Source organism: Squalius cephalus (assembly GCF_949319135.1).
Source record: "Squalius cephalus genome assembly, chromosome: 8".
NCBI lineage: Eukaryota > Metazoa > Chordata > Actinopteri > Cypriniformes > Leuciscidae > Squalius > Squalius cephalus.
In genome coordinates this window covers 43,549,759-43,564,086 of record NC_137129.1, presented here as the reverse complement: position 1 = coordinate 43,564,086, position 14,328 = coordinate 43,549,759, and the positions used below count along the sequence as shown (strand labels likewise).

Below are 14,328 nucleotides of genomic sequence, written 5' to 3'. Positions count from 1 at the left end.
AACGCGTCGAGAGTTGTAGTCCACAAAGTGCTCTCACACAAAGTCTAACCGTATCAAACTTCTACCCACTAAATTGTATCATTCTTTACACGAAAAGTTATATAAAAAATTCACAGACAACATATGTTCAATTCATGGCACAATTCAAACGGGACCAGAAAATAATTATTTTCTCCCATTCACTTGCATTGACGGTTTTTCAACTTTGAGGTCCAGCGGGGTTTTGCGGAAGGGGCGGGACTTACCAGCTCTATAAAGTTTGAATTAATTTTTGAAGCATAAAGGAAAGATTTTTGATCAATTCTTTTTTTCTAATATTATTTTAAATTTTAGAAGCTATCGATTGCAATTTGTTTCAACTCGATAGCTATTATGGTTGCCGAGAAATTTGCAAAAAAATGATTTTTTTCTGGAATTTCCAGGAAATCCAAAATCTTTTCCTGGATTTTTTTTTGTGCGTTCCCGAGATTAGACCTTCCTTAACATAATGCCGAAAACCCGAAGTCTCTAGGTGGTCTGGTTGAGGAGTAGATAGAAGTGCAAGATTGGTGCGCACAGACAGAACAGAAATCATGAGTTAACAATCGCAATTTTGTCCGGTGGAAAATTGCGCTAAAAATAAATTAAAACAAATATATCCTACATTTATAAATTAAAGATGTCCTGTAAGCGCTCAGAAACACATGGACCGACTATCGGCTTGCCACTGGTGTGCCGACGGTGGCCCAGCCGCGGAAAACCGCTGGTGGCGTGCCACCCAAAAAACGCTGGCAGACCGACGGGATTTTCAGATTGGTCGGGTTGCCGATGGTGTGCCGCCGGAGGTCCGACCGTGTCAAACCGCTGACTTTGTGCCGCCCAAAAAACGCTGATGGACCGCCAGGTCATTGTTAGCTGGGATGATTCACATTTTAAAAATGAACATGTGTTTTCCACATGTGCCACATGCTCCATTATGTTCACATGTGGTGACATGTTGTTCACATGTGGTGAAACGTTGTTCACATGTGGTGAAACGTTGTTCACATGTGGTGACATGTTGTTCACATGAGAACACATGTGATCACATGAGGTCACATGTAATCACATGTGGAAAACATGTGATAACGTGAAATTCATGTGTTTTTTCTGTAAGGGTGCAGAGAAAAGCGCTATATAAATGCATCAAATTATTACATATCATCTACAATAATATCAGAATTGTTGTTTTATTGATGTGGAATCTGACATTATTGAGTCACTCATATTGCAAATTGTTCGATTTTCTTGTAATTTGTTTCTGACTGTCTGACTCTCAGTACAAAAGGAAAAGTGTGTCTAAAGTTGAGTCTGTGTTCATGCCGAGGTGTTTTTCCAATATTAATCATCTAAATATTAATAAATTAATAATCTTTAGAGAGATTTCTCCTCGCCGCTGTTGCCTTTAACTGATGTCTACAGGAGATTATAAGGTGCTTCTCTTTGTAAACTGAACTGAATCCTCTCTTGCTCTGAAATGATCCGGCATCAAGATAAACACTTTCTCCTTTTTCCACTGATGAATCTGTGTAAGCTTCATGTCTTACGTTACATCAGTGATGGACTTCCTCCTTTAGTTTAAAGGGGTCATATAATGCCATTTTTGTACAAGCTAATAGGTTTCTTTAGGGTCTAAATTAAAAGTTTGTAATATACTTTAATTAAAAATTCTCATTAGTATTGTAAGAAAACACTCATTTTACCTGGTCAAAAACAGCTCTTTTTTCAGCACGCCGTTTCAGTGCATGTGTTTAAATGATAATGAGCTTTGCTCACCCCGCCCCTCTGTTCTGTGAGGCGTTCTGAAACAACGCACGTGGACCGTTGCCTTGACAACAGTTGAGGTTATATTTTGGAACAATAATGGCAACGGGAGTTTCTGGGGATATAAATACGTCTTTGCAAGCATACCAATTTGAACCTGATTCGGAGTCTGAACAAGATGACGGCCCTGAAGAAGTTCGACCATTACGGCTCGGACAGGATGTTTCTGAATGGTTGGTTAACGTAATGTAATTTTGATCTACTTTTGTATGCACTGGCTCGGTAGAATAGTGAGATACAAACGCTATGTGTTTAGCTTTACTTATGTATAGGTTAGTTCTTTGACAGATTGATGCTGAAAAACTATTTTTTGTAAATGTTAGGCTTCTCAATGATGCGCATTGCGTAACGTTATCTCGACTGTTTCTAGCAGTACTAGTTGAAAGATACCTAATAATTTGTTGTACACAGTTTTTATAACACATAACGTGTTGTTCATTATTATACAGTATAGGATTATGAGTTGTTTTGAGAACGTCGTTACATAGAAAACATGCCGTAATGTACCCTACGATGCAGTAATGAGTGTAAACATTAGCCACATTCATCATAAAGTGCAAGCGATTTGCAAAGATTAATATTACAGGTTAATAAAACGTTATACTTACTACTTCTGGGATTGCAGCAGGCACACGAATAGTTGGTACAGATTCGTTTTTCAGTAGCAGCCTCTTAGCAAACCCAGCTTTATACTGACACTCGTTTAAAAAGCAGTCTGGTGAGAAATGATTAGCGCAAACATAATGGCATTTAGATTGATCGTTGGGAATATTTCCTTCAAAAACAAAACTCAGCCACTGCGTCTTCAGCGGGTCGGATTTCGGAACAGTAAAATGACTGCTGTGTTCCTTATTACATCTAAGAACTGAACAGCACAATCGCTTAGACTTAGACCGACGCCATTCTGCTCTATGGACAGCATATCAACAATGGCGGACTACTATGACGACTGCTGTCACAACTCGCTCAGGGCGGGTCTTGTGTTGAAACACGGCTGTCAATCACAATAGCGGGAGGGGCGTTGGATATTGTGACGTCACAATATCGAACGGCTTGATTTCAGAGAGGGTCAAACATATAAGGAGATTAAAACAAAACCACTGGATGGATTTTTATCATGATAGGATGGTTGTGTACAGGCACTGCCAACAGACATTTCAGTGCAATCAACTTGTAAAAGTGCATGTACCATTATATGACCCCTTTAAAAACAACAAACACATGCGGACTGTTCTCAAAGATTAACCAGAACACTTAAACATTACATGTGTTACTGAGATCAAGTTATATTCACTCTTAAACTAATGTTGTGACTTGTGAACCAGGAAGAAACCTGATTTATAACTGAATAATTAAATAATTAAATGTATCATGATATTAAATTACATTTATATGTATGCATTTGGCAGACGCTTTTATCCAAAGCTCTGATTGTTCCAGGAAAAGATTCAAAGCATCAAGAGTGTCGAAACAGCGCCATCTTGTGGCAGCTCAAATGTATAGCAGCCATAAACACGAGTGCGCCGTTAAGCACAAATTAAAGCCTGACCATGCTAAATGTTCAGTTTTTTGATAATATAATTCACATATTAAAGTGTGCCAATAAACTAAATGTAACAACTATATTTATAGCCAACTAATTAAAAAAATACCAACATAGTTGCTTGATGCAAGCAAATGGTGGTTTAATTATTTTATGATTTCTATGCTGTTTAAATGGCAGGATATATGATAGCCTATAGGCTTATTTATAAAAAATATATATATATATATATATTGTTTTTTAATGGACTTAAACTTCCAAAAACCTGTAGACTAAAGGTTTGTGTTCAAACATTCCGACACGCAAAGTGAAGCATTCCCGAGATCAGTTTCTCTGAAAACAATATGCGCTCCTCATACTCGATACACGCTTTGAAGCTTCAGTGTCATATGAAGCATCACTACCTCACGTTACTGATCATAAACGTGGTTATAGTCATTAATGTTCTGGTTTATAATGTCAGCAACTGTTTTTGAAGCTTCGTTTCACTGAATGATTTGTTTTGTACCAGAGAGCGCTAAAACAGTTTTACACTCATGCAGAAACATATTATTCTGAAAGTTTAACCAGAACAAACATTCACCCCTGGTTTCATCTTATTCTCAGACTAAAATACATGTTTGAGCTGTTTTAACTGAAAGCATATCTTAAAATACATCAGTGTCATTGTTCTGTCTCAAGAAGGCACTTCCAGGTGAAAAGGAAATATATTTAAATTGTGCTTATTTTGATATATTTAATGTATGTTAAGTGTAAAGTATCAAGTAGGCCTGTGTAATAAATGTGTTATTTTGAGACAACTTCAAATATACTTAGTATACTTTAATATGTATTTAAGTTCAATTTTAAGGTAATAGTAATATATTTTAATATACTTGTGTTAAAATAGACCCATTTTAAGTACATTTAGTGTAATTTAATAGCACTTCTTTAAATTGTATTTTTAATACACTATAAATATGTTTTAGAACTGCAGCTTAAGTATATTTTTAGCTTAACATTCACAGTATATTTTAAATATAATATCAGCTTATTAATAATGTATTAGAAGAACACTATAAGAGCCTGTCATGATCCTGTTTCTTTCACACACACACACACACACACACACACACACACACACACTACCGCTATTTTCTCATCTACGCACACACCTTCTCATTTATTCCTTATTCCCTCTCAGCTGTCTCTCCTTTACAATTAATCATCGCCCACTCCCCTCTTCCCCTGAATACTCTTTTCCTTTGATTAGCGTTCCTACTTTTCCCCTTTCTCTATCTGTCTTTTCCTGAGTATTGCATTCTCTCATGTGTACTAAACTGCAGTTAATCCTCGTGTCTCTGTCGTGTCTTAGTCTTGTTGTGTCGGAGCTGACATAAGAAAACTCTACTGAGCGGGTGAATCGCCGCTTGCCTCTACTCTTCCTCGGGAAACGCCAGCCCGCTCCTTTTCCCTGTCTCGCGGAGCTCTCAACTGAACATCTCCTTTTACCTGGGCTGTCTGCTGTTTTTGTTATATTCAAGCCGAGACCTTATTTGGATTTTTACTAGTTCTAAATTTCCCTTTGAGAACTTTTTCTGTTTATTGAACTCTCTGGCAATTAAAGTGATTGATTCTCCGCATCAGCTGTCTGATCCTCTTACCTTCATGACAGAGCCACTATTAGTATAATAAAACTGCATTTTTATAAAACAATTCAGTATGAAAATAATATATTTTAATGTATTACAAATACAGTGAAAAATTATCATTCCGTAAAACACAGTAAAAAATATTTATAAAACACACACACACACTTTGAAAGCTAGTAAACTTTAATGTACTACACCCAGTGTAGATCAGTACAGCAGCATATGTAAACTGTAAAAAACATAAAATACAGTGATCTGCAGAGGTATTATAAACAACAACAAAAAAACTAACTTGAGTCAATAAATCTAACTACAGTCAATAAAGTGCAGTCATTAATAGCTGCAAACAGTTACAGTACTGTTACAACTCAAACCATCTTCATCCTTCAAGTGAATTGGAGTGACTGGTCTTTGAGTTTGCCTTATTGTTGCATTTCCTTCGAATCAGTGCTCGCACCTCAGACGTGTTGGAAACTGTTTGATCACAGTGTCTGTCAAAGGGGAAAAAGAGGAGTTTATTTTTATATTAAAGCAAAATTAACCTCTGTTAAAAAAGTAACTGTTCCCTTTCAAAAGGGAACTTGCACTGCTTCGATGATGCTATTGCACTGTAAAAAAATTCTAACCTCCCTAACTCAAAATTTTCTAGTGACTGGTCACATCTAAATTTTTCAATTGGCCCAAGTGAAATTCTGTAAATTATAAAATTGAAATTTTCAGAATTTCACTTGGGCCAATTGAAAAATTTAGATGTGACCAGTCACTAGAAAATTTTGAGTTAGGGAGGTTATAATTTTTTTACAGTGTGGGGAACGATGTTCTCTAGGCGCCTCTTTAATACTTCTGAGTCGCACTAGGAGTGTCATAGGCTGTCGCCAGTCAAATTCTATTGCCGTGATTGTACAGCTTTTCAAACACCGGTTCACATGGAGGGAGTTCCCCATAGCGTCATCAATGCAGTGTCTCATTCCCTGTTCTCAGGGAACAGAGGTCAGAATAACCTAGACGTTTTTTATTACAACACAGTATGATGTTTTGACATTTCCCTCTGTTGTACATACAAGGTGAAAAAGACGTACTGTTAAAGGGTTAGTTCACCCAAAAATGAAAATTATGTCAGTAATTACTCTCCCTCATGTTGTTCAACCCCATAAGATCTTCGGAACATAAATGAAGATATTTTTGATGAAATCTGAGAGCTGATCACTCCTCCATAGGCTTCTAAGGGACCGAAACTTGCTGGCCCAGAAAAGTTATTAAAGAGATCGTTAATATAGTCCAAGTGACTACAGTGGCTCAATCTTAAGTATATCAAGCGACGAGAATACTTTTTGTTCGCAAAAAAAAAAAAAAAAAATAACGACTTTATTTCACTATTCATTTCCTTCTCTCTGGGCCTCGAGTTTTTTCACGTAGTGTTTTTGCGCAGCGCGTCAGTGTTGTAAGACACACGCATCACACATGACCAGCGTCGGCCAATTGTGAGCCTACGTGGTGACGTGCAACACAGACGCGCTACGCAAAAACACTTCGCGAACCAACTAGAGGCCCAGAGAGAAGGAAATGAAAAGTGGAATAAAGTCGTTATTTTTGTTTGTTTTTGCGCACAAAAAGTATTCTCGTCGCTTGATATACTTAACTTTATACTTTATACTTTATACTTTGCTAAAAAGTAACTTAAAAGTAAACTTTTAATTTAGACCCCTAAAGAATCAGCTTGTACAAAAATGACATTATATGACCCCTTTAAGCTTACGGACCTGTTGCTATGACAGCAAGTCCAGGATGAGCGTCGAAGAACCAAACAATCCAAGATCATGCCAAATCGCCAACAATCAAATCCAGCTAAGTGAGTTAGCGACGTACGAAGAACGGGCCCCTGGTAAAATTAGTGTTTTCTTACAATACTAATGAGAATTTTTAATTAAAGGTCCCATTCCATGGATTATTTTTATTATTTTATAATGTTTCCAGGGGTGCCTTTATAATGTTAGTATGTTTTTTTAGATCAAAAATTTTTATTATTTAGAAATAAAAGGCATATTTCCTAGCCTGATTTCATTCCCTGGTTTGAACACTCTGTTTGAAGGGGCGTGTCTGCTGTGAGACTTCAGTGTAAACGCCCTCTGCTGTGATTGGCTGACATGCTTGCATATGAGATATCTGGCATTACATGTGGAACTATCTGGAAAACTTTTACTATTACAGCTATTATACGTTTTTACTATTACAGCTATCTGGATTAACGAATCGTGAGAAGTTTTTTAAGTATTTAGATCTATTACCATCACATAAAAGGTTGCAGTGATGAGCATTGAGCAGATGACAGCCTGTTGATCGCGTGAAAGATCTTATCATTGCAACGCAGTTTCTGCACTCACTAATGATTTCACCAATGCAAACATGAGGTATATAAATACAGTAAGAGCTTCGTTGTGCAGTGTAACAGCGTCATTGATTTCATAACGAGTTTTGGCAAGTGTCCAGATAAACTCGCGCTGTGTGTCACAGCTTGGGCGATTGGAAAGGGATTGTTCTTTGATCGCTTTCTGTATATTAATCACAGTTTAAGTAAGATTATTTTCATCCTACTAAGAGAAACGATGTGAAGTTGATCGCTACTTCCATATTAAATCACTACTTACCGCTTGCTGGAATATAGTTGAAATTGCCCCCTTCGTCAGTATGAAACACTGAGAGAAGCCTGTGCTTGATATTATCCCAGGTTAGAAAAACAGTCCGTGGTGAAATGGACAGAGCAAACTAACAACTTCGAATTAAACTTTTGCGGTATCCGATATATTATAGATAAACATCAACCGTCTGTTGACATTTCGCCATCAATACGCCTGTGTTCCTGTGGGCGGAGGTTACGGTTCTAGTGACATCACTAATGAAGGAAGTAGAGGGATGTAGTCCAATCCAGCCGTTTTTTTGTAGTCAACTTCTGTTAAATAAAATATCTGGCTTGGCATTGAACTTTGAGCTTTATAATTTTACAGATATTATTTATACTCTAACAACAACATTACACACTAACTAAAGTTTGAAACATGGGATCACGAAGAACGGGACCTTTAACACAGTTCTGATCTTGATCACAGGCTGTTTAACAGTAATCTAGCGCCATCTTTACCCATGAAGCTCTTCAGAGATCAGATGCTGGACTACAGTATTACTGCTTCATGTCCACAAACACACTGCATTCATCATCAGAACCACAAGATTTAATACAATGACGTTCTGTTGAGCTGTTTTATTCTATAGTTAAAGAATTTTGGTTTTATATGAATACAGAGAAGGGAAGAACATTAAAGCTACACTGTGTGATTTTTACCCCCATCTAGCGGTGAAATTGTATTTGACTACCCAGTGAAAATTAGTTTCTGTTCCTCTCAATTCCGAGAGCGTTTTAACTCCTACGGTGGCCGTATTATTCCAATATTAACATGGCTTCCAGTTATCACATCGTCCATGACAATAATAAACAATATGTCTAAAATGAATAAAACTACAGGACAGATGTCAGGAGGTAAACGTCACCCTTGGAATCGGCTATCCCAACATAATCAGATTAGGCTAATGTTACAATGTGTACAAAGTAAAAGCAATTAAAAATAACTAAAATTTACAGTGTCCTTTTTTTATATAGCTTAAAAAATTGCACCTTTAAAACTATTCATTACCTGTGATCCGTCGCAGCACAGATTTATGTTACAAGGTAAACAATACTTTTTCACCATTGACGCGAGGATGAAGTTATACTAGAGGTCGTTCTGGCGTTATGCACAACCTTGCTATGGTTAGACAAGCAACTATAAAACTTCGAATTTACACAAATGAATTACAACAGGCTGAATTACCTGTCGAGAAGAAAGCAGGCAACCTCGGCGTCCGTTTTAAAATCTTTTCTCCTCATGAGCTCTTTCCATCTGGGAAAAGTTACTCCAATATTGACTTTGGTCTTGCTGATTTGTCTGTCGCGTTGACGTTTTAATTCTCTCTTTCAAATGTGAGTACGCACGTACACACGCACACGCACACACACACACACACACACACACACACACACACACCACACTATCTTTCAAATCTGCCGGCACTCTCGAGCTCGCGAGTAATCTCCCCCTCGCATTCGTCACGGTGTCACTGAGTGAAAAACGCAAAAGGCGAAGCTTGAATTTACAGGTATGTCCCTCTTTGGCTAATGTAGTTTCAAGATGGAGGGGCAACATGGCGACCGGCATACGAACCCCTTACCCGTATGTACTTTCAATGGCAGATTATAAACTTAAGAGAATACTTTATTACTTGAAAGAAGTAAATATACATTAATGAGCACATATATTTTTGAAAGAACTAAGTGTTTTTTGCTAAGAATCAACTAAAAAAGTTACACAGTGTAGCTTTAAATAAACAGTTAAAAGTTAAAATAAAAAAAGAGATTTTGTTTGTGTTTTTTCCACCAGTCTTCCAAGTGCTGTAAATTTGTTCTTCCTTTGTGCATATATGGATACTAGTGGCAAACAAAATAATGGACACAAAGAACTATAGTTTATTTTATTTTTACTTGAAATGAGTAAATAATCTAATCTCTGGATCCAAAATAGTCTTATTTGTGCATAATTAATATTCATGAGATTAAAAATCTCATCAAGCCCTCATTACTGATCTAAGTGTGAGCTCTCTCTCTCTCTCTCTCTCTCTCTCTCTCTCTCTCTAAACTGGTTTGACAACTTTTGCCACCAGAAGTGAAAGTATTTTCCGAGTTTTACCGTGGCCATTTTACACCAGGACATAATAAGATTCTTTACCTTAGAAAAGCCAAGCATCAAAGTGTTTAATAGAAATATTTCTAGTTGCCTCTACAGGAATTGACGTTGTAGGGAAACAGTTGATGAGAAACCATGAACATGTCGAGAACCAGTAACCCAACAGTTTAATCCAGGTGAGTGAACATTAGTCAGGTGAACTGCTTTACTTCCTCATTAACTTCACAAACCAGGAAATACTTTCTTGAAAAACATAAACATGAAGAAGTTAAAGAAACATGAATTTCTTATCTTAAATATCTTATCGATGCTTTGGGTGGGGTTGGACATAAAGGTCAAAAATTTTAAAATGACATTAATGATCAGTATAGCTTGGGGAATCATCACAACTTTCTACAAGCCACAACTTAAAAATAAGGCAACTGACAAATGACGTGTAGTTTACATATATGTATTACTAAAAAATTATAAGTACGGTAGATGAGGGAGGTTGTAAATTTTTACTTTACTGTTGGTAAAGTTTATGTCTCATATTTTGTTATATTTTATATAAGTTCTGAGTAAATAAATGTGAGCTTGACATTGTGAAGTATAAAAAGTGCTGTTGTTAATCCTCCTTCACTCACAGGAGAGAGGAACATCAGACGCTGTGGGTCGAAACAATAGTTATTGAAAATCAGGGACATCAATTTCAATTTTGGACATGTCTTCATTTTGTTAATCAAATTAACTGAAATATGTACTTTTAAGAAACTCACCCCATTTCATATTTATTCATTTAGTTATTGTCACGAACCACACATGAAGGAACGAGAAAGATCCAAATGCAGTTTAGTATTTAATGGGGAATTCCAAAAGCATAATCCAGTCCAGGCATAAGTCGTCATCAAATCCATCCAAAGAACAAGAAACATAAACCAGGAAACTACAGGGAACAGAAGTGGTGAGATAAAATACAAGGACTCCGTGACACATACTAAAACAGACAGGGTTATATACACAGGGAATTGACAATGCTAATGGGGAACAGGCTGGGTGCAATGATCAGTGATAAGGGACAGCTGAGTGCAATGAAAAGACAAGGATCATGGGGGATGTAGTTCAAGAGTGTGATGGACACCGTGGGGAAGGAGGACATCTAGTGGTGACCCAAGGAACATAAACCAGACACTGTGACATAACCCCCCCTCTACGGAGCGGCTACCAGACGCTCCAAGACCCACAAACAAAACCAGAGTCAAGGAGGGAGGTGGAACGGTGGATGATCAGGGGGTGGGATGGGGGGCCAGGTCCATGGAGGGGAACAGGAACAGGGGTGATGGCTTAGCCAGCGGCCAGGGCGAAGCAGACAGTCCATCGGGTGGCCTGGGCGGAGCAGGCTGTGCAGACGGCCAGGGCAGAAACGTCAGTCCATCGGGCGGCCAGGGCAGAGCAGACAGTCCCTCGGGCGGCCAGGACGGCGGAGACTTTCCCTCGGGCGGCCAGGGCGGAGACTTTCCCTCGGGCGGCCAGGGCGGAGACTTTCCCTCGGGCGGCCAGGGTGGAGCAGAAGACAGTCCATCGGGCGGCCACGGCGGAGACGACCCCTCGGGCGGCCACGGCGGAGACGACCCCTCGGGCAGCCATGGCTCAGGAACTGGAACAGACACCACCGGCTCAGGCACTGGAACAGGCACCACCGGCTCAAGCACTGGAACTGGCACCACCGGCTCAGGCACTGGAACTGGCACCACCGGCTCAGGCACTGGAACTGGCACCACCGGCTCAGGCACTGGAACTGGCACCACCGGCTCAGGCACTGGAACTGGCACCACCGGCTCATGGCACCACCGGCTCAGGCACTGGAACTGGCACCACCGGCTCAGGCACTGGAACTGGCACCACCGGCTCAGGCACTGGAACTGGCACCACCGGCTCAGGCACTGGAACTGGCACCACCGGCTCCGGCACTGGAACTGGCACCACCGGCTCAGGCACTGGAACTGGCACCACCGGCTCAGGAACAGACACTGGCTCAGGCTCAGGAACTGGCACCACCGGCTCCGGCTCAGGAACAGACACTGGCTCCGGCTCAGGAACAGACACTGGCTCCGGCTCAGGAACAGACACTGGCTCCGGCTCAGGAACAGACACTGGCTCCGGCTCAGGAACAGACACTGGCTCCGGCTCAGGAACAGACACTGGCTCCGGCTCAGGAACAGACACTGGCTCCGGCTCAGGAACAGACACTGGCTCCGGCTCAGGAACAGACACTGGCTCCGGCTCAGGAACAGTCTCTGGCTGGGCAGATTGTATAAGAGGAACCGATAAGGCGAGACACTGGGATGGCGCTGGCAGAGCGAGGCGCTGGGGTGGTGCCGGCAAGGCAAGCCGCTGGATCGGTGCCGGCAGGGCGAGACGCTGGGGTGGCGCCGGCAGGGCGAGACGCTGGAGAGGTGCCGTCAGGGCAAGCAGCTTGGGGACGGCCTCCGGGACGACAGCAGGCTGCTCTGGGACGACCTCCAGGGAGACAGCGGGCTGTTCGGGGACGACCTCCAGGGAGACAGCGGGCTGTTCGGGGACGACCTCCAGGGAGACAGCGGGCTGTTCGGGGACGACCTCCAGGCCATTGGGAAGGCAGGAAGTCCTCCTCCTCCTCCGCCGTTTCCGGACCACCGGACTCGAGACCACTGGTACTGGGACCACCGGCACAGGGACAGAGGAATTCCTCCTTCTCCCCCGTTCTTGCGAGGGAGTGGATGCTGCTGTCCTCCCCGAATCTACCGGGAACGCAGCACTCTGCTTGGTGAGATGATCCCACCAGGAATAACATTCCACTAATGTCATTGAAGGCTCTGGGCTGGACGGAACCAGTGGCGGATGGGGCTCTGGGCTGGACCCCACCAACCCAGGGTTGAAGAGTGGCCAGAGTGGAGAGTGGAGTCGTGATTCCTCCTGACCAGTACCTCCACTGCGGCCTCCACGGGACCCGCGAAACTTGGCTAACCGGGTCCCCTCAAACAGTTCTCTTCTTGTCGACATGATACACAAAAAAAAACAAAAACTGCTGGATCTTGAGTTTGACGGAGTCCTTCTGTCACGAACCACACACGAAGGAACGAGAAAGATCCAAATGCAGTTTAGTATTTAATGAGGAATTCCAAAAGCATAATCCAGTCCAGGCATAAGTCGTCATCAAATCCATCCAAAGAACAAGAAACATAAACCAGGAAACTACAGGGAACAGAAGAGGTGCGATAAAATACAAGGACTCCATGACACATACTAAAACAGACAGGGTTATATACACAGGGAATTGACAATGCTAATGGGGAACAGGCTGGGTGCAATGATCAGTGATAAGGGACAGCTGAGTGCAATGAAAAGACAAGGATCATGGGGGATGTAGTTCAAGAGTGTGTTGGACACCGTGGGGAAGGAGGACATCTAGTGGTGACCCAAGGAACATAAACCAGACACTGTGACAGTTATATGCATGTTATTGCTGTTTTTACAAACTCACTTTAGGTAATGTCAGTTTTATTAAACATTTCTATAAAACTAAACAAATAGGAAACATTTTATTTTAAAATAGTTGGAGAAGATCTTGAACAAATATCTGTGAATGTTAGTCAGTTTCACAGATGTATTAAATGTGGGTTTAAAGTAAACTGTCCCATTTGTACAATATTTGAGGCTTCAGTGGAAGAACATTAAACTCTAGTGTTACAAACTTCCCAGTCTGTTCAGCCGAGATATTTCTGTTTTAAACACACACAGATCAGACTGATCTCATGAAATGGCGTATGTATGACACGCCAATTCGTATTTCCATTTTTGGCGTGTTATCAACACGCATAATCGCTTTTCAGCGTGTTTATCAACGCCGTTGATTTACGTTACATTACTGTATATAAATATATATGACCTACCCCAACCGCGTCCCTAAACCTACCCATCACTCGGGTTAATACCATTTATGAGTGTTCCCCTACCATCCTAGGAAAAAAAATATTGCTCCCCAGATGTAGATATACATTTTCCTCCGTTTCGCTCGGACATTTAACGGCGTACACACGCGGAATCACTCTGACGTTTAACGGCGTGGACATACACGCGGAAAGCTCAGAATGCGTATAAATAACACGCCACTTGACTTGAAAGTGGCGTGTATGTTTACGCAAAGTCATGATGTCATGTTGCACAGATGAAATACTGGAGCAAACATGACAGATCTGACTGAAGAAGAGAATCTGCTGATTCAGATGATACCAGTTCTGAACATTCATTTACAGGATTGATAAATTACATTAAATGTTGATAATTATTGATTAGAAATCAGAAATCTGATTAGTTTTGTCTCCATAAACTCACTAAAGAAAATGTCAAATGAAATGTATTGTGTTTGAGTGTGTGTGAATGAGTGTTTCTGATCTCTTACTCGAGCAGATCCATGAAGACTGAATGAATCATGGACGACACACACACATTCAGACATGGAGATTCTTCTCCAGGATTCAGGTACTTCAATCTTCATATGATCTTAATGTTACAGAAGACT

General features: G+C 40.8%; 1 protein-coding gene and 1 long non-coding RNA gene across 5 annotated transcripts in view; one reads left to right on the top strand and one right to left on the bottom strand.

Moving 5' to 3' along the window:
* The window catches only part of LOC307163780, a 274,817-nt gene that overhangs the window by 5,429 nt on the left and 255,060 nt on the right, over window positions 1-14,328 (bottom strand). The window lies entirely within an intron of this gene.
* Window positions 1-14,328, top strand: part of LOC307163660 (uncharacterized protein) — a 115,278-nt gene that overhangs the window by 8,186 nt on the left and 92,764 nt on the right. For 2 of the 4 annotated variants that reach the window (XM_079879799.1, XM_079879795.1), the window contains exons 3-4: window positions 9,888-9,964; window positions 14,217-14,288. In XM_079879799.1, the coding sequence (XP_079735925.1) occupies window positions 14,239-14,288 (50 nt within the window). In that variant the 5' untranslated portion in view covers window positions 9,888-9,964; window positions 14,217-14,238. Of the gene's footprint in view, window positions 1-9,676; window positions 9,965-14,216; window positions 14,289-14,328 lie in introns of those variants that run through there. The other 2 variants (XM_079879797.1, XM_079879796.1) reach the window with 2 other exon arrangements.